At 39.3% G+C, this 18,364-nt stretch overlaps 1 protein-coding gene across 2 annotated transcripts in view; it reads left to right on the forward strand.

The window, feature by feature from the left end:
- Positions 1-18,364, forward strand: part of TMEM164 (transmembrane protein 164) — a gene marked incomplete at both ends in the record, with an annotated part of 35,068 nt that overhangs the window by 9,050 nt on the left and 7,654 nt on the right. Inside the window, 3 exons of one of the 2 annotated variants that reach the window (XM_079541877.1) lie at positions 4,978-5,027; positions 6,360-6,426; positions 16,559-16,637. In XM_079541877.1, coding sequence (XP_079398003.1) covers positions 4,978-5,027; positions 6,360-6,426; positions 16,559-16,637 — 196 coding nt within the window. The remainder of the gene's footprint in view (positions 1-4,977; positions 5,028-6,359; positions 6,427-16,558; positions 16,638-18,364) is intronic. The other variant, XM_079541878.1, reaches the window with a different exon arrangement.

Consider the following 18,364-nt stretch of genomic DNA (forward strand, 5'->3'; position numbering starts at 1 on the left):
TCAGCCACTGCCAGCAAGGGGATGGTGCAAATGTTGATTAGAGAACAAGGAAGGAAAATAAGCTCAGTCACACCTTCTCTCTGAAATCCCAGTTTCTAAGATATCCTAACTAATATAACTAATTCTACTGCACACCATAGAAGTAGCTTAGTCCTGTGTTAATTAACCCTAAAACATGAGAAATCTACAAATCTTTCACCTCAGACAGTAAAAGAAGGTGAGTTCAGTCCGTAAAGTAGCTAGACGTATGGAAGGGAAGGCTAACCAAGGATGTCCAAGGGGCCGTAGTTAATTTAGGAAATATTGGATTGGAGAGTAGAGGATGGAAATAGTTCAGTGTGCTGCTTCTGTCTCAGTGGAACTGTGAGGCTGGAAGGAAGGGCTGACACGCTCGTATTTCTCACAGTCTGCTCTATGGACCACAGGAGCGACTCCTACTGTGGTATTACTGAATTATCTGCCAGTAATGTTGCTTTGAGTTATGAGCATTCTTAATGCTGAATAAAACATTCTGCAGGACCAATTAAGCTGCAGTAGGAGAGCTGTACTTTTGTTCTAAAATATTAAGCAAATTCAAATTGCTGCTGTTAGCAAAGAGAATGTAAGATCCTCTGATCTTCTTTCTCTCCTCAGATTTGGCAGTTTCGAAGAGTAACACTAACCCAGTGTTAGTCTTGGCTTGTTTGTTTTTTTTTTTTGAAGTTACTACTTTTAGAAGGCAAACAATTTAAATGATACTGCTGTTTTGTGCTTAATTGATAGCTTGTGCGCAAACGGTCAGTGTCTAAACTGAACCTGGGCACTGAATGGAAGCTGTATGATGGAGCTGTTACTGCTGCTTTCTGATAAATGATTGAATGATTGCTTTGAACTTACTTTAAAAAATGAATTTTAGGGTTTAAAGCCTTCTACATAAATTATCCAGCTTTGAATATACCTTGTCTTATGTTTCACCTCTGGAGTGGGAGGGGGGTGAATTTTTTTTCACACTGAAAAATACTTAGCCTTACCTTTAAAAAGTACTTTAGCTTTTAAAATGTCTTTAAATATCTTCAGCTGTGGGGAGTGTTACCTTAATGCACATAAGAAAGGGCTAAGCAGAAGTTCAGCATGTTACTGAGGATGCTGACCAAATGCCACCTGAATGCTGGCACGCGTGGGGCATCGCTGCCTCTCTTGGAAGCCTTTCCCAGTGTTTTACCACCTTCATGGTAAAGAAATCTTTCCCAGTTTCCTGTCTCAACCTCCGTGGTGAAGATTTGTTCCACTTCCTTGTGTCCTGTCATTGGCTACCAGTGGTGTGACTTGTTCTTTTCTTCCACTGCTACCTTTCTAATTGCTTTTTGTCCCTCCAGTTAATATTTGTTATGCATATTTCTGTCTCACTGTTGACATCACTTAATGGTGCAGTGAGCCCCAGTAGACTTTGCTGTATTCACTCATTGAAGAAGAGAACAGTTTATATATAACCAGACGAAGAAACATTTTGCTGCAGGTCAGCGTTCCTTTGTGTGAAGGTAGAAACAAGGCATCTGTCAGATCTGTGGTCTTTCACATGATCATGCTAGTAGTTAAAGAAGCTTTCTCAGTACACTGAAGTAAAGTTATGATCTTACAGTCTTCAGAGTAGGCTTTTTACATACAGGCTCTTCTGCTTGCTATGGCAACATAAACAATTAATACAATCAGATTTAAGAAAGAAGTGTTCTCTAAAATTCATGGAACTTAAACAGGGTATTTCTTGGCAATCCGTGGAATACCTGATGACAATTCCACACACGTGTGTGCTTTAGAATTTAAAATTTACTGCTCCAGGAGAAAAGCACCATCCTTTTCCTTCTACTTTCCAGTCTGTCCTAATCCCACAGATATTGCTTAGAACCTTTTCTTTTAGAGTATGGTTCAAAGAAGGGGAACATGGAATAGATGGATTTGCAACCCATCTCTGAGTTAGTAATGAGGTCAGTTTCTTTCTGATTTTGTCTTGGTAAAGGAACAGTTAAGCAGAGCAATCCTGTACATTACAGTCTCTAAATGGTAACAGCCCTGCTGATCTGTCATGTGTTATGGTGTGACCTTTGTACTTGGGCTTGTGCAGGGGGTGCTGGCCAGGCAGTTTCTCATGCTAGAAATATTTCCCATTGGGATGGACAATGGTATTTATGGCAGAGCAGTTGGAAATTACTCCGACTTTGACTTCTACTTTCATCATGATCCTTAAAGTTGAAGTAAACCTCAGTTTGCCAATCTAACAGCATTGTGAATTTCTTTATGGCTTATTCCTGGGTAATCTTCTGGTCCTGTGCTGGTGGAAAAGGCTTGAATGTCCTTACTCGCAGCGCTATGCCCTCCTAGGACTGGCCTGTACGTTACTTCAAGGCTACTCGTGATTTTGTACCTTCTCTTTCTCTTACTTATATCCTACAGGGTTTGTTTGCCCATTTTTTAACAGGTTGAAGAGTCTTTTGGTCATGCTTATCATCTCTGTGCTTTTTGGAGAAAGAGGTCAGAGTGGACTGGAGCAATCAGAACTGTGTCCTGAATTTATTGTATGACATATAACACAAAGGAGGGGTATTTTAGAGCTTGCTTTTCCCCAGTGAGGAGGTGGGGCAACATCTGTGATGGGCTGTGTGTGTAAATCCTTGGGAGTGCCAGCAGGGAAGCAGAGGCTGGGAATTCTTCACAGTGATGCACTAATTTGATATGATGTTGTTCGGTGTTCAAAACACTGCTATTTTTTTCCCCACAAGCAAAGGATTTGATTTCTAGTATGACAGAGAAATGTAGTATGATTTTGGGATGAAGGTGTGAACACTTGTGTTAGAGCTTGTCTGCTTGATTATTTTCAGGCCATTAATTACTCTGTGAGCTGAACTCACAGAAATGTGTTTTATGATGTTTAAATCTACTCAGTGACACAGTTCTTTAAAAATCAAATACAAATGTTTCTTGTGAAGAGTCGCTTTTAACAGGTTATGAGGTTGCTTTATCATGGGAAAGTACTTAACATGTTAATTTGCTGGCACTGAAACATTTGAAGATCTCTTCTGTTACTGCAAAGCTTGAACATAAAGGTTCTAGCTTTCTCTATTGCCCTCAAACATGTTTTCTGAAAGATTCCCCCAACCAAGGGAGTTGCATGGTTGGAAATATTAAATGCTTGTTTTGCCTCATTAGTTCTCAAAACTGTTTCTTACAGCGGAGCTGACCTGGAAATGTGTAGCTGTGAATCTGTTACTCTTCTCTGTTGGTCTTCATGGGAGTGAAGTCCTTTCATAGATGTTCATCTCAACCTGTATAACAGTGCCATAATCCTTAATATTAGTCACTGTTGATCCTCCGTGGTGATACTCAGCCAGTAGGCAGCATGCAGGGCTGGTACTTGGAGCACTCTGCGTGGTGTCAGGAAAGGAAGTGAGTGGTGTGATTAAGACACACTCCTGTTTCTCTTATTTTGTGCGTACAGAGAAAAGAGGAACCTGCCTTTTTTTTTTTTTTTTTTTTTTTTTTTTTTTTTTTTAAGATTGAAGATAAGAAAATCCATTTTATACTGAAAGAGCAGAATATTTTCCATGTTGCTGTGAATGAACAATGTTTCAAAAGCCACATCTGTCTGTCAGACTTAGGAGCTTAAGGAAGTCATAGGATAGCTGAACTGAAAACTTGAAAAACTGATAACTAAATGAACTGGAAATAAAATATTCAGAATTCTTTTACTTTTCACTGTTTGGTAAGAACAGTAAAGCCTGCTTAAAACCAGGGGATCAATAGTATCACCTGGCATTGGCTCTTCTGCAGTTGCTGCAGCAGGGAGGTGCTTGGCAGTAGTTGAATGTGTCTGTATGTGCACAGATATGTCCTGCAGCACTTGAGAGGAAGTCCGGTGAGCTGCCCGGAAAACAGACACGTTCTCCAAATGTTCTCACTTTGCAGTGGTTTAATGATAATTTGGTATGTTGGCAGGGAATTGATCTACTGTGAATTTATTTTGGCAACAACAATAAAAATCACAATTCCCTTTATTTGATGAAATATTTTCATTTTCGGGGAGTAGACCAAACTGCGTAGGAATTCTCTTATTTTCAGTGGCATACAATATAGTTATCACCGAGCACCTACTTCTGTCATCTCTTCATATCTAAAGACTTGCTGATATGAAGTGCTTTAACTCACTGTGAGAGATATTAGATAGCAGTATCAAAGGATGGTGATTATCTTCTGAATTTATATGGGGCATAGTTGCAACAGTCGTTTACTACATAATGATTTCAATCAGATCCTATTTATGGTAGGAGTGTGATACGCAAGGAAAGACAAATATAATATTCTCCAGTTGTATTGTCTTGTTCTTGGACTTGTGAAGTGGGTGGCTAATAGTTGGCAACATGCTTGCAGAACTTTGGAAATATTCTCCTGAGTAACGCAGTGGGCATGTTTAAAGATGACCGCTAAGCTTATCTGTGTAACAAATACTGTGATAGCCTTATTGTGGGAAGCACTAAGAGGCTTTTATAGAACCATCTCAATTTAAAGCTCCAGGAGCTGGCACCTACACTGCTGAGGCGAAGGCCTGTCAGTGTAAGCACTTGGTCACCAGCACAGCGAGGCCTTTGCGAGGACTGTGATGACTGAGGACTGAGTGGTTGATAGTACAGTATTCTGCGTTACGTGAGGCCTTGGAAAGGCTGTTTTTGTTTAGTTTTTAAAGCAATGATATCAGATGGGCATCGGCAGAAGCTCAGCCCTAGATGCTGCTCTTACTGTGTAATGCTTTTACACCTAGAAAATGTGAATTTACATAAAAATGTGTAAGCCTTTGAATTTGTTAATGTTTTTTAGTCTTTTCCATCTTTACTGTAAAACAGTTCTTCTGGTTAGAAATGGGTTGTTGCGTCCAGAGCTTGGAAGGAAAGGTATTGATAATGGAGTCTGAAAGATCACATCATTAACTTCAATTTCTTTCTGATGTTTCAGATTTTCCTTCTTGCTTGCCCTCCATGTCGGGCTGCAATGATTCTCTTCAGGTAATGCCTCCTGTTTACTACATTTCTGTCTACTTTGTATGATGTATTTTAGAAATTAATCACAGGTTTAAGTAATAAAATATTAAGATATATATTCAGTAGGAAAGGCATATCTGTCAGACTGAAAAATGGTACTTCAGAAAGGTAATGGCTTAAACTGACTGCACAGCCACATAGCTGTGGTTCTTTTGTTCTGATGGTTTTGGTCTCACTAGCAATATACCTTAGCTCAGTAACAGCTGAAACTACACTCCTCCTTCCACAGACTAATGTGTGCTTGCTTACTTAATTTTATGTGCCTCGTACCTTTTGATTATCCTCACCGAAAATTAGTGTTTGGTCTTCATTGAACACTGTACATACGCAATGTGTGTTCAGTTTTAAAAAGAACATTAACTAAAGCAAATCCTTGCTGATTTTGAGTATTTTTTTCCAAAGATAAGCAGTATTTTAGAACATACTGCTACTAATTTTTGAAACGGTAAGGGTTTCCAGTGTGCAGGAAGAGCCTATTAAGTAGTCATGGGGAGCAACTAGTTGGAGTGTGGGGAGGGTGGTGGTGTTTCCCAGACAGAAAGGTAATCAAGAAGAGCTGTGGTTGCCACTACGGCGATTCACTCTGCTCTTTCTTGTCCTCGTATATGCAATGACTGGAAAAGTGATGCTGCGGGTCTGCCTTATGAAAGTGCTTTGGAAGTGCTGCTCTGTGGCTGCAACTTGTTCTTGCTGTTCCTTATTGGGGCAGGGAGCAGGCCAAATGCAGGGATACTGTAACAGTATCTCTTCAACTCAGAGAGTGCAAAATACGCCTGGCGTCTGGGTTTTCCTACTCACTTCCAAAAGATTGGTTGCAGAGCAGTGGCCACTTGCTGCTTCTCACAGCTGATCTTTTTGGTTTTTGACACTCTTATATACAAATGACATTTGAAGAACAATTTGGGGTTTGTATTACTTTTGAAGTTGTACACTTCAAAAAAACATGTAAAGATGTGCAGGAGTAAAACCTTATCAAATATACTCTTTCAAGCTCTGAAAGATAAATAAACAGCAAAATTCCAAGCATTTAACAACCTATATCATGATCTGGATTAACACAAATGGGCAGCCCAGGCCTTCTAGGAATCCAAAGCTCATTACAGAAAGCAGTCCTACTTAGGAAAGTATTTAAATGTGTATTTAAAGACAGGCTTTGTCCTCGTTATTGCATTTAACTGTGGCTTTATTCAAATTTTCTCAAATCACTGACTGCTTTTTATTGAAGAGATATTACATAAAAAGTGAAAATACTGCATTTCATTTCCAGTCTGAAAACACCACTTCCTCTTTTCTAAGGTTGCAGATGCATATGCTGAATGGGGCTCTCTTGGCACTGCTGTTTCCTGTCGTTAATACGCGCCTGGTGAGTGTACTGTATCTTTCCTTTTGCTCCCTAATTTATTTCTAGAAGTTTTTTCACCTTTGGTTCATTTCACCTTTGGTTCATTTTACTGTATGTAGTTCATGTTACCAGGCTGTAGATTCCTGGTACAAACCTCTGTGATGAAACCAAAATTCGAATCCTGGAATTTTTGTGATTATGTTTATAAATCAGTGTGGGGAGTTAACACTGCTTTATCCTAGGTGTAGAAGAAAGTACTTTGACAGTACTGGCCTGGCTTCTGAACAGAGGTAAAACATAAGAGGCTTTGAAACTTCATAGAATAGGGTGTGGCATGTGCACAAGTCCATGGGACTTAATTGATGTATCTGGGGGTCCTGAAGGAACTGGTGGATGAAGTTGCTGAGGCAACTGTTTGTTGTACTTGAGAAGCTGTAGCAGTCTTAGTCTAGAAGTAGCAGTCTAGAAGTTGTACTTGAGAAGCTGTAGCAGTCTAGAAGTTCTTAGTGACTGGAAAGGGAGAAGTCTAACTCCTTTTTTAAAAAGGGTAAAAAGAAAGACTCAGGAAACAACAGAGCTGGTCAGTCTCACCTCCGTGTCTGGCAAGGTAAGGCTATGGAGCAGATCCTCTTGGAAACTCTGCTAAAGCACATCGAAAACAAAGAGGTGACTGGTGACAGCTAACATAGCTTCAATAAAGGCAAATAGTGCCAGACAGATTTGTTCTACAATGAGGTTACAACGTTGGTGGATAAGGAAAGAGCAACCAGTATTATCTACCTGGCTTTGGGTATAGCGTATGGTAACTGTCCTGCATGACATCCTTTTTTTTTAAGTTGGAGAGACATGGATTTGATGGATGAACCACTCAGTGGATGAAGAGTTGTCTGGATAGCTGCAATCAAAAAGTTGCAGTCAACCTCTTGGTGTCCAGATGTAGATATGTAAAACATGGTATTCCTCAGGGGTTAGTATTGGTACCGACACTATTTAACATCCATGTTGGCTACGTAGACAGTGGAATCAAGATCATTCTCAGCAAGCTTGCACATGACACAAGCTGCATGGTGCTACTGACACACTGGAGGGGAGGGATGCCATCCAGAGGGACCTGGACAGATGTAAGAGGTGGGCCCATGAGAACAATGTGAAGTTCAACAGGACCAAATGCAAAGTCCTGCAGCTGGGTCAGGGCAATCTCAAGCACAAATACAGGATGGGCAACAAATCAATTGAGAAATGCTGCAGAGCCCTGCAGAGAAGTATGTGGTGGAAGTAAAACTGAATAGGAGCTGCTAAATGTGCACTTGCTGCCCAGAGAGTCAACCATGTTCTGAGCAGCGTCAGAAGTGTAGCTGTCAGGTCAAATGAGGTGATTCTCACCTCTACTCTGCTGTTATGAAACCCCACCTGCAGTACTGCATTCAGCTGTGGGGCCCTCAGCATATGGAAGACTTGGATGTGCTAGTCTGGGTGGCCATGTCTAATTTGCAAAAAAATCTTTTCTTTTCTGCAACCATTTAAATGTCTGTTTTAAAATAGAGTTCACTTAAATTCATCTGCTTACATGTTTACAGAGTCTGGATAATGTATTCATATCTATATTTACATAGCATGTGAGTTAATGATATTGTTAGGGACTTCAGACTCTGTTACAAATCTCATTAGTGATTGTCCATTTACAAATCTAGGCAGTCTTAATAGGATTAAGTCTATAAATCAGCATCTGTATTGAATTTTGATGATACGCCATGTTGACTGTTCACACTGGTATCTAGGAGACTTGAAAACTAAGTCTTACTTTGGACTTGTGTATGCTTTCCTTCTTCCCCTGTTTAAGATAAGAAAAAATTCCCTTGAGACGCAGTTTAATTACTGGAGAGAGGATTATCCATCTGTAGGCTTTTACATATCAGTAAGGACTTTCCTCACTGTATGAAACACATGCATACACAGAAAGTTCAATCATTATTCAGATTTTAGTAGTAAAATAACCATAGAGTTTACTCAAGTTTTATTTTGTCCTTTCTTCTCTGCTAACTATGTATATTCTTTTCTACAGAGATGGAAAAATATATAAAGCATTACAAATCGGAAAAATATATATTCATGCATGTGTGTATACATGTGTGTGTCTATGTACATATATATACACATATATAGCTGCTTAAGTGCAGTTTGTCAGTGTGTTTTAATAAAACTAATTCCTGCTGAAGGGACATGAAAATATATATATACACATACTGTACTGATTTTTTCCTGATAAGTGGGAGCACAAATCTCACTCTGTATTTCAAACTTTCTGGTTCTTAAGTTTAACATAAAATACTTTTCTATATTACCTTCTCCGGTTAAAATGTCGAAATATTTAATTATTAACTTGTTTTTTCTGTGCTATTTTGAAGATCTCATTTAAATGAGGGAAGTGGGGGTTAAACAGGAAAAATATGGACTGCTTATAAAAATCTGTCCTTAATTAGGGATAAAGGAGGCAAAGGATAATGTCCAAGAGCAAGTATTTTTGGAATAAATACAGCTTAGGTTATTTTTGGCTTAACAGCTGCTTGCCAGGCTCGTCTCTTTTCAGTGTTTCTTCAGGCATAAAATAATTTGGGTGATATTTTATAGCATGGCTGCTTTGGCCCAAATTCTGTCATGGTAGATACACATTCTGCTCTGTAAATGTCACTGTCATTTACACTGACATTGTAACAAAAGCAAGAAATTTCTCTTGCAACTTAGGAATTAACAAACAAACAAAAAACACATTAATTCTGTCCATGTTGTTTTATAGTATCTAAATGAAGAGATGTTTGACTCGGCCAAGAATATACCGCATCTTTTTTTGATTTCACTGGTACGATATTTTAAGATGTATATTTTAGTGTATACATTTCAGTACAAAGACGTTGTGTTCTTAATTGTCTGTAAACAGTTGTAATATATTGTGTCTGGCACAAACTAAGAGCATGATAGATTGGGCACCTGACACAACTATTGCTGTAGAAGTGGGGAGGGAGATGCTGTCTAGGGGCAGATGAGCAAGAGTTCTGAGGCCTGTGTGCACTGAAAAGCAGGAGACTGTTGTCTCATCACTTTGTGAACCTGTAAAACCAAACTGGGATATTTCACTGAGCACTAAGGTGGTTGCTGTTACCTTTCATCACATAAGATGTGTTTTAAGCTTAGGAGATGCATAGTTTTCATTGTCTTCAGCTGACATTCTGCTTATCCTCTCTTCCAAGTGGATTGCCTCTTGGTTATCTTACAGATAGCAGATGCTTACTGTAGTTCCTTGGCTAAATTAGCCTGCTAACTTGGCAAGTTCAGCAGTAGGCGCGTACACACCAGCAAATTGTGAATCATGAGTGAGGAGCAGGAGAAAATATTAGAAGTATGTTTTTTGTTTGTAAATATCTTCTGCATTTTGCAGTTTATGGATAGGGAATGAAAAGTTAATTGCCACCTTGTGGTTGATGGATGGATGTTTAGGAACTAGTGGATTTGTACATAATAGAAGCATGGAGTTATAGGTGACCATAAGATGAATGCTTTGCTGTGCTTAAGATGCTCAGCTAATCAACTTTGTATTTTCAGCACTGGAAGGGCACCACTTTGGCAGGAGGGGAAGGGAATTGTGTTATTTAAGGAGCTTGAATGATAGGCCTATTTATGCTACAAAATGCTGTGGTAAGAACAAGTCATCTGGAGTCCATCAGTCTTCTGGTATGTGACATAATGAACTACCCAACTAGCTTCTCAAGTTGTGAGGCAAGTGTACACATTCATGTAATGAGTGATAACAAAGCAGTGATAAGGGTTTGAGATCTAGCCTTAAATGCTGAAGTCTTGCATCTGAAAAACTCAATCAGATTTTAGCTAAAGATGTTAAGACATTAGAGATGATGCTAAAGGAATCGTATTGTTAGAATGCCATGTGGGACCCTGGAAGCGAATGAGAAATACAGAAGTAAATAACTTCTTTCTACTCTGTTTAAGTTATATGGGATGTTCTAATATCCTAGCTATGTGAATAAACTCGTCTAACTACCACATAAACCAAGCCTTCAGAGTAACTATAATTGTTTGAACTTCCGTATTGCAGTGATCAAATTTTAAAGGAAACTTGCTGCTGGTTTTAAAGTAAATGTTGTTGTTTGTGTTTTGTTTTTTTTTTTTTCCAGTTGATGTCCTGAAAATTTTGATATAAAGTGAAAATTAGGACAAGTCCCAGAGATATTGAACTTGCAGGGATGGTGTACTTCTGATGTTTCCAGAAGCTGCTGAATTCTATTATTAGAGCTATTTGGCTTGAGAGTTACACATTCTAAATCTGTTTTAGGAACAGAATCGTACTCTAAGCAGTACTTACTGTACACAGTGTGCAGTACCTCTGATCTTTGTCCACTGCATTTCTATTGCATGTTAGGGTGATAAACAATTCACAGCACTTAACAGTTTGCCTGAGACATCTTTGAACAGCAAAATGGGGTAAGTTATGGTAGCATGTGGCATTATAGCTAAATTGGCCTAATCTGTCTGGCACAAGGAAAACTAACAGGGCAGTTTCATGCTGGAGTCTGTGGTGAAACTGCTTTGGTTGCCAGTAGGTCCTAACGCCCATATTTCTGCATCTTTCAGCAGTTACCTCTGCTATGTGCATCAAAATGATACCTGTAAATGCAACCTACAATCACACCTTTACTTGATAATAAAAATCTACCTCCTGCTGGTGGTGTGAAGTAGTCCAAATATTCTCTCTAGAGGAACTGGAAAAACGCTATTTCTGAAACTGGTATTATTTATTACTTAAAACGTTTTTACACTTAACTCTGTAAATGCCTGATTGAGCCAGAGTGTCATTAATGGGAGCTGATCTGTACGATAAAAATGGACTGACTGCGAGACAGTGATGTCTTATGAAACACAGTAAACTTCATGTATAATGCTGGTCAAATACTCAAAACCCTGATGGAAGGAGAAATGCATTCTGTTGAGATCAGTGTTACACTGAGCTCCATATTCTCCTGGCTTTCTTAATAAACTTCATCCTTAGTAGCTGCAACCGAAAAAAAGGTCTCTTACAGCTTGTCAGAATTTGGGTGTTTTATAGGTTGGAATCCTGCAGGCTTTTAGCCTACCTGGATTTTCTGGCTTTTGTAGTCTGGTAAAAGTAGTCACCTTCCTAGTCCTGTGATCTACTGCATCTTTACTCTGCAGGCACAACAGATGCCTTCCTATAACTCTTAAGACTGAGATCACACTTGCTAATAGTTTGGTAGCAAGTACAGATGCTGATTCTTTCCCTCAATATACGTTCTCTGCACTAACAGGGTTAGCTGAAAATGAGAACTAGATAAACCTTAAATTAGTGCTGCTTTAAGGAAATTCAGCTCTCATTCTCTGTACTGCCTGGGTTGTGCAGAACAGCTGTGAGGATGGATGCTGACTGACACACCTATTTGAAACTTTTTTGAGAATATGTTTTTATAATGTACAAAGAAAAGGATGTGTGACAGGCAACTGAAACACTGCCCCTAAATACAATGGGAAGAAATAGTTGCAGTAAAACTATGGGAAGCTGCTTCAGACTTTCACATGTCACATGAATGTTTAATCCTTCTCTCCAGATGTTTTTTGCAGCCCTGGTATTCCTTTTATTTTGTCATAACATTTCTTTCTCTCTCTTCACATAAATAGAGGTTGCTTTTCTGCTCTATGTCAGGTAAGCTGGAGGTGCCTGAGCTGCAAAAATGCCCAGGTAGTGTAGCAGTGGTTGGAGCACTGGGCAGCTTCTTGGCCTTTTGCCAGCGTCTTGTTGGGTGTCTTGTTGGAATGTCTGCTGGAGAAATGAGTCCTGATAAAACTCTTTTCAAAAAGCCCCTTCTTTTTCTTTGTCTTTGTGTATTTTTGTTGGCTTTTTGCTTGTTTGTTTGAAGTCTTCACATCTGTCTTTGGACTGTTCTGATCTTCTCTGGCACTATTTCTCCTCTGCCAAGTAAGTCATTTGCTGTCACAATCCTGAATGTGCTGAGGGGTAACCATCACTCATTACCAAGGTCTAGCAGCTGTTTGCCCTACGAGTTTTATATTTAGTATACCTTTCTATTCCTCTTCTCTGATCTATACTGTGATTTGTTTTACTAGTGAAATAAAAAACCTGTTTGTGTTTTTAATTTCTGGATTACTGACCACATTTAAGAAACTAATTGTCAAAGATTACAAACCTGATTTACTGCTGATGTTTAAGAAAGCAACTGATACAGAATGACTAGATTGTGCTGGCTGTGCTATAGAAAAGGCTAGGACCTGGGAGCTGAAATGCTTCAATTCCTTTTTTCTGTTATGCTCAGCTGTCTTTTTAGGGGACGATGGAATGAGAGCTCCTCTAGGTATAGTACTTGAGCTGTTGTTACACATACACAGTTGAAGTATAAATAATTAACAGAAGGAGAAGTACTGCTTTCAGAAAACAACAAAGTAGCAACCTCAGAGTCCACTGAAGAGCTGCTGCCTTGTCACAGTGGGTTTAAGCTAGTTTAAATGGGTCTTGTGCTGCGCTTTCTGATGGGAAACTGTCATCTGAATATCTAACTTTTCAGCTTAAGTCTGCACTGAATTGAGATTATTTTTTCCCCATGCTTAGTGCAGTCAATGGAAGGAGCTCACTGCTTCCCTAGGACAGAACCAGGTTTATGTTAGGTTACCCGGTTGCACGCTCAGAGAACTGCTGTTGATGGCTGCGACTTTTACTCGGAAAGGTGTGCTCTAATCCTTCTCCAGACAGTTTCTCTTTCCCTCAGATTTGCAAGCGATGAAATGGTGTTTGTTTAGCCCAGTAGCTCTGAACGTAACTGACCTCTCCCTGGGATGAGGCTCAGTGCGTGCTCGCTGTTCTTGGCACTTAGCAGAGGACCTTTAAGCATGTGCCTGGGGAGTGCGGCACTTTGGAATCTGCATCATAGGCTGCTGTTCTTCCTGGAAGAACAAGGCACCATTTATTTTTGAACAGAAACATCGTTACCACATGTTAAAAATGAGAGGTCTGAATACTTGGTTACAGAGTGCTTTCTTAGCATGTTTTGATATTGTGTGTTATATTAGAGGAATTGTTGTGAATGTCAGTGTTGTTTAACATATTTTGAAATGTATGTGATTTTATATCGAAGTCAGAACCTATGAATGAACGAGGAGCAGATCTGCTTTTCTGCAAATAGGAATCTTTAAAGGAGAAAAGCTTACTTATCAGTAGCACTTACTTTCAGTATCAGGGTAGTCTGTACTTTGTATTCATTGAGACTGTCAGGGAGCCTAGAGTGCAAGTTAATAGCAGCAATGGATAATCTGTTCTTTTGTCTTGTACCATTAGTTACTCTAAAACTTCAAGGAAGGGATGGGACGAAATGCAGGAAAGCATGATGCTGGTAAGGGAGAGAAGAGTCTAAAAATACATTAAATAATTGGACTGTTAATATTAGTATACCAGCTTGAGGCTGGTGCCTCTTGGGAGCAAACAGCCAGTATTTCTGGCACTCTGTAGGGACAGGTGGATGGAAAAATAGGGTTTTTTAATCCATACTTCACCGGTTTACTAGGAGAGGGTACCATCCTTTAGAGTGGCTGCAAGGTTTTCCCTCTCAGAAACAAAGAGAGGACAGGCCTGGGGCCGGGCACCAGGGCCTGCTGCTGAGATTGCCGAAGCCCAAGTTCAGACACATGTGGCCTTTGTGAGCGCCTACAGTCAAAGGCGAGATGGACCAACACAGCTCTTCAAGTCACTTTATATTGTGTGAGTAACAGGTTTTTTGATTTCTGAATTTCTCAGTCTCCATCGCTTGCTGTAGTGCGTGGTTGCTTTCACAAAGAGGATCTTTATGTCCTAGCTCAACAGGTGATCCCTTCCTCCTTCTCTTTGCTTTCAGTTTTCTCTTACAGCTACAAGATACCTACCTGCAATCTGCAAATGAGTGTTTTATGGGTGAGATAACTTACAGATGAGACCTTTAGAACTGGGTGAGCCAGTTGCTGCGTACAGCTTCGTAGCCCATCTTTTGTGTGTGTTCTTCTGTTTGTTGTCTGACTGCACAGTGTGAGTGCTTGGCTGTACAGAAACTATGCACTTTCAGCTCTATGCCAGGAAATGCACCCATCTTCAGAACAAACAATCTTTCATAGTGGAAAAAAGAATGTTTTGTTTCACACAAACAAAAATACTGTCAACACTACCGCAGGAAAACAACTGTCGCTCTGTTCTAAGAAGTGTCCTGAGCATCGTGTTTGTGTAACTGACCCTCACAGCTCAGTGAGTGCAGGAGCCCTTCTGAAAGAACAGAGACTGAACAGAGCATGCTGCTTGGCAGGAGTAAGTGTAAATCCCATGCTGTGTTGTGTGTATCAGGAGCTGTTGTTTCTCAAATGTGTGTGCTCCACCAGGTAGGGGTACAGATCTTTCCTCCAGTGAGAAAAACTGTTAGCTTCTTTCTGAATTTTTTTGATCCCCTTTCTTTGCTCTCAGTGTCTTTCAGTGGGCAACAGAAGAAAAGGTTCAAATTCACTACACCTCACAACTTTTGTGAAGCTCTTGCTTTTGCCTGCTATTATCTCACATACTTTTATGTTTTGGTATAGAATGCTTGGAATAAAATCACCCAGCAGATTGGAAGGTTTTTTGCTGTCTCCCAGGAGCTGGCAGAGCATCTTGGAGTTTGCAAACAGGACAGTGTTAGTGTCAAGTGTCAGCTTAGGGATGCCAACACTAAAAAATCCAGCTGATGGTTTTAACATCTTTAAAAAAATCTTTTTTCTTTTTTTTTCTTTCTTAGAATTTCAAACCTCACTGTATTATTTACCTGCTGTTCATTAGCTGTTCTATAGGAAGAAAACTGAACTGTGTGAAGATCCTATCTTCAATTCTGTTGATGTAGAAATTTTTGTAATGTTCCTGTTTCAATATTCTGAGTTCATTGTCTTGGAACAATAACAAAAAGGGAAGGCTCTTACTGATTTGTTTCTTCCTAGTTATTTGTTTGTTTAAAATTGGAACACAAGCCAAGAAAGTAGTACTTGCATCTGGTTTCATGTTAGCTTGTAGAATGACACTACATTTGAGTCAAAACTAATGGCTTTGCTTTACTCCTATGAGAATTCAGACTCAGTAGTATTGTCCATTTTTTCACATCTGAAATACAATAGTAAACCATGTTTTTTCAGCTTTGTAAGGAAGCTGCTACAAGAATTGAATTCTGAATTTTTTAATTTGAATCTGTTAACAGATATAGGCAAAAGCAATTACAGATGGAACGACATTCAGAGCAGTCTGCCACTTCTTCTAGCTGATCAAGAGCTCGAATTAGTTGGGCTGGGATTAAGGGGCTCAGATTGAACTGGGAGTTGTGGCTCAGGTTATTTTTAGCAGAGCATTATTTTAGTACAATCTGTCCGACTTGTCCTGAAAAAGTTACATGGATATGTAGATGATGAATTCAGTTTTGCAAAATCTGTGAGCAGGTGAGGAAAACTTGATTTACCGCTAACTGATTACTTGTTTATTTGCATCCTTCTGCAGCTTGAAGACTGACTGATGTCATCTGTTGTGTTAGAGACACTGGGCTGTTCCACACATGCATGCACATTGCCATAAAGCAAGCAGTTCTTTGGATTTTTGCACAGAACCCCTTAGCGATTTCTTTCATGTATTTTAAAATGGTTGGAAGCAAAAGTCATTTCTATGGAAATCTATCTCACACAAACTAACAGGAAAATTTTCTTTTCTAAGTTTGTCATGTTTGTGAATATAGTTCCTGTTTTGATTACTTTGGGGTTTTGCATTGTTACTGGAAATTTAAATTATGAGGAAAAGGAAGAGAGCAATTTTATGTTTTGCCTCCTTTGTTGTGCTTCGGACTGATTTTGAGAATTCTCATTGACAAATATTGCATTGTGTTTGTGGTGAGGGAGATGGAATGGGTACAGCTAAGTGCGTTTTCTAAGCACTGACCATTAATGTCTGCCATTGCTTTGGTAACAGTCATAGATGACAAAAGAACTGAACAGAATGCACTGTGATGGGGCATAAGGAAAATGGTTCCAGTTGTTAATGATGAAATGTGTTTACAAATATTTTTCTTCACAAATATTTTTCCTTATTCCTCAGCTTCCATTTGAAATGGAAATTTATTACATCCAACATGTGATGCTCTATGTTGTGCCCATCTATCTGCTGAGAAAAGGAGGTAGGTTGGCAATTTACCCTTCCTACGCTAAATTGGTTCTAGCCATTGAACTAGCTGTTCTAAATGGTTACCACAAAGTTTATTCTTGCTCTCTGCTGTATGTTGTTACCTAACAGTTTCTGGTGGTATGTATGTTGGAGTTGCATCTCTGATAACATAAAACAAAGGTTTGTGTGTCTAGTATGTGTTGGCCTAATGTGGTGTTGTCTTGAGTAGCCTCTGGCATCTTGTAATGTTCTAAGTTGTGTGCTGTGTCTTCAAGACTTGCTTTCTTGCATGTCCCTTGTGAGATGCATTAGGACTATGAGCTAGCTTGCTTGACATTCATTCTACTATCTTGCATTATGTTGTACTATAATAGTTCATAAAATCTGGAATCCCAAATCATTCTACTGAGCAGCAGTACTCTGACCATTGCTCCCTAGAAGTTAATACAGTATATCTGCATCTAGTGTGATGCTCTCTCCCCCTCAGCGTTGATTTGCCTCGACCTGCATTTTCTATCAGAGCTGAATGGTTTCATACAGGAAATAAAGCACTGTAATGTATGGTCCAGCCTTTCAGTAGCCTTTAATGACAATACCAGGGGTGTGATATCAATTTACAGAATACTTAGAACAAGCTCAGCCTCTTCCACTGTGGTGTTTTGTACTTTATACCAGTAATCACTTAGGATTTGCAATATAGGTCTGTAACCTTTTTCCTGCCCACTACTGAGTGAAACTAAATAAAAGTGATACAGAGGGTAAAGTACCATAATTCAATAAGTCACCCTTTTCTCTCTTGCTAGTGGCATACGCTGGCCATGCTTTATTTTAATCCATCTTTGGTAGTGCGGTTTGTCAGAATGTTAAGATGTGATATAGATGTAGAAATTATGCAAACCTGTAATCGTTACAGAAAGGAGAGGGCAAAGAAGAGCGACCAGCCATGTGCTGCTGTAGGCAACGCCGCACTCAGCTCATGTGGTGTCACCAGCTCAGTTCTTCTGGTGTCTTTGAAGTTCCTGTATGTGTCATTTTAAGATACTTGTTTGGGGCTGATAAGACTGTAGTCTGAAGGGCTTTGTGTTGTACAGTTGTCACCCATTACCTGTATTCTGGTAAAATGTTATCAGTGTACAGGTATTTGCTGCCACCTAATGTTGAAATGATAGCAGTAATGTTTCTACCCAAACTGTTGGCTGATTATTTCAATAGAGATTGCCTCAGACTGTGTAACTAATAATTCTCCAGTTTCTTAATGTGGTCAGCTCCTGGCTACCTCACTGACTGTAATATCTCACTAACAAAAGATCCATAAAATTTTTAAGTAGTTATGACTAATGCCACAGGAGATAATGTATGAATGTGGTGAAAATTAGCCTACTATCATGTGCCAATACTGTCATTTTTCTCACACTTGCTTAAAGATGCTTTGAGTAGATGATATCCTTTATTCTGACTGTATCCCATGCAAGTTGCTTTATCACCACTGACGTTGATTGTCATGCAACTTTGTTTTTGTATTTTAAGCAGAAATTTCCATCAGAGAATTGTTAGTTATCATTGGGAGAAGAAAATTGGTAGAAAAAAATGGAAAAATTGAATGGATTTTATGTGGAAAAAGTGTCATCCTTCACTCCTTTTATTGGAGTATTTGTTGGATATTTACTGATACCACTGACTGCTTTGTTAGGAACTCAGTGTTAATATTCCTTTAAGGAGGATTGAGCAGAGATGATTTGA

Source organism: Tetrao urogallus, assembly GCF_951394365.1.
Source record: "Tetrao urogallus genome assembly, chromosome: 13".
Taxonomy (NCBI): Eukaryota; Metazoa; Chordata; class Aves; order Galliformes; family Phasianidae; genus Tetrao; species Tetrao urogallus.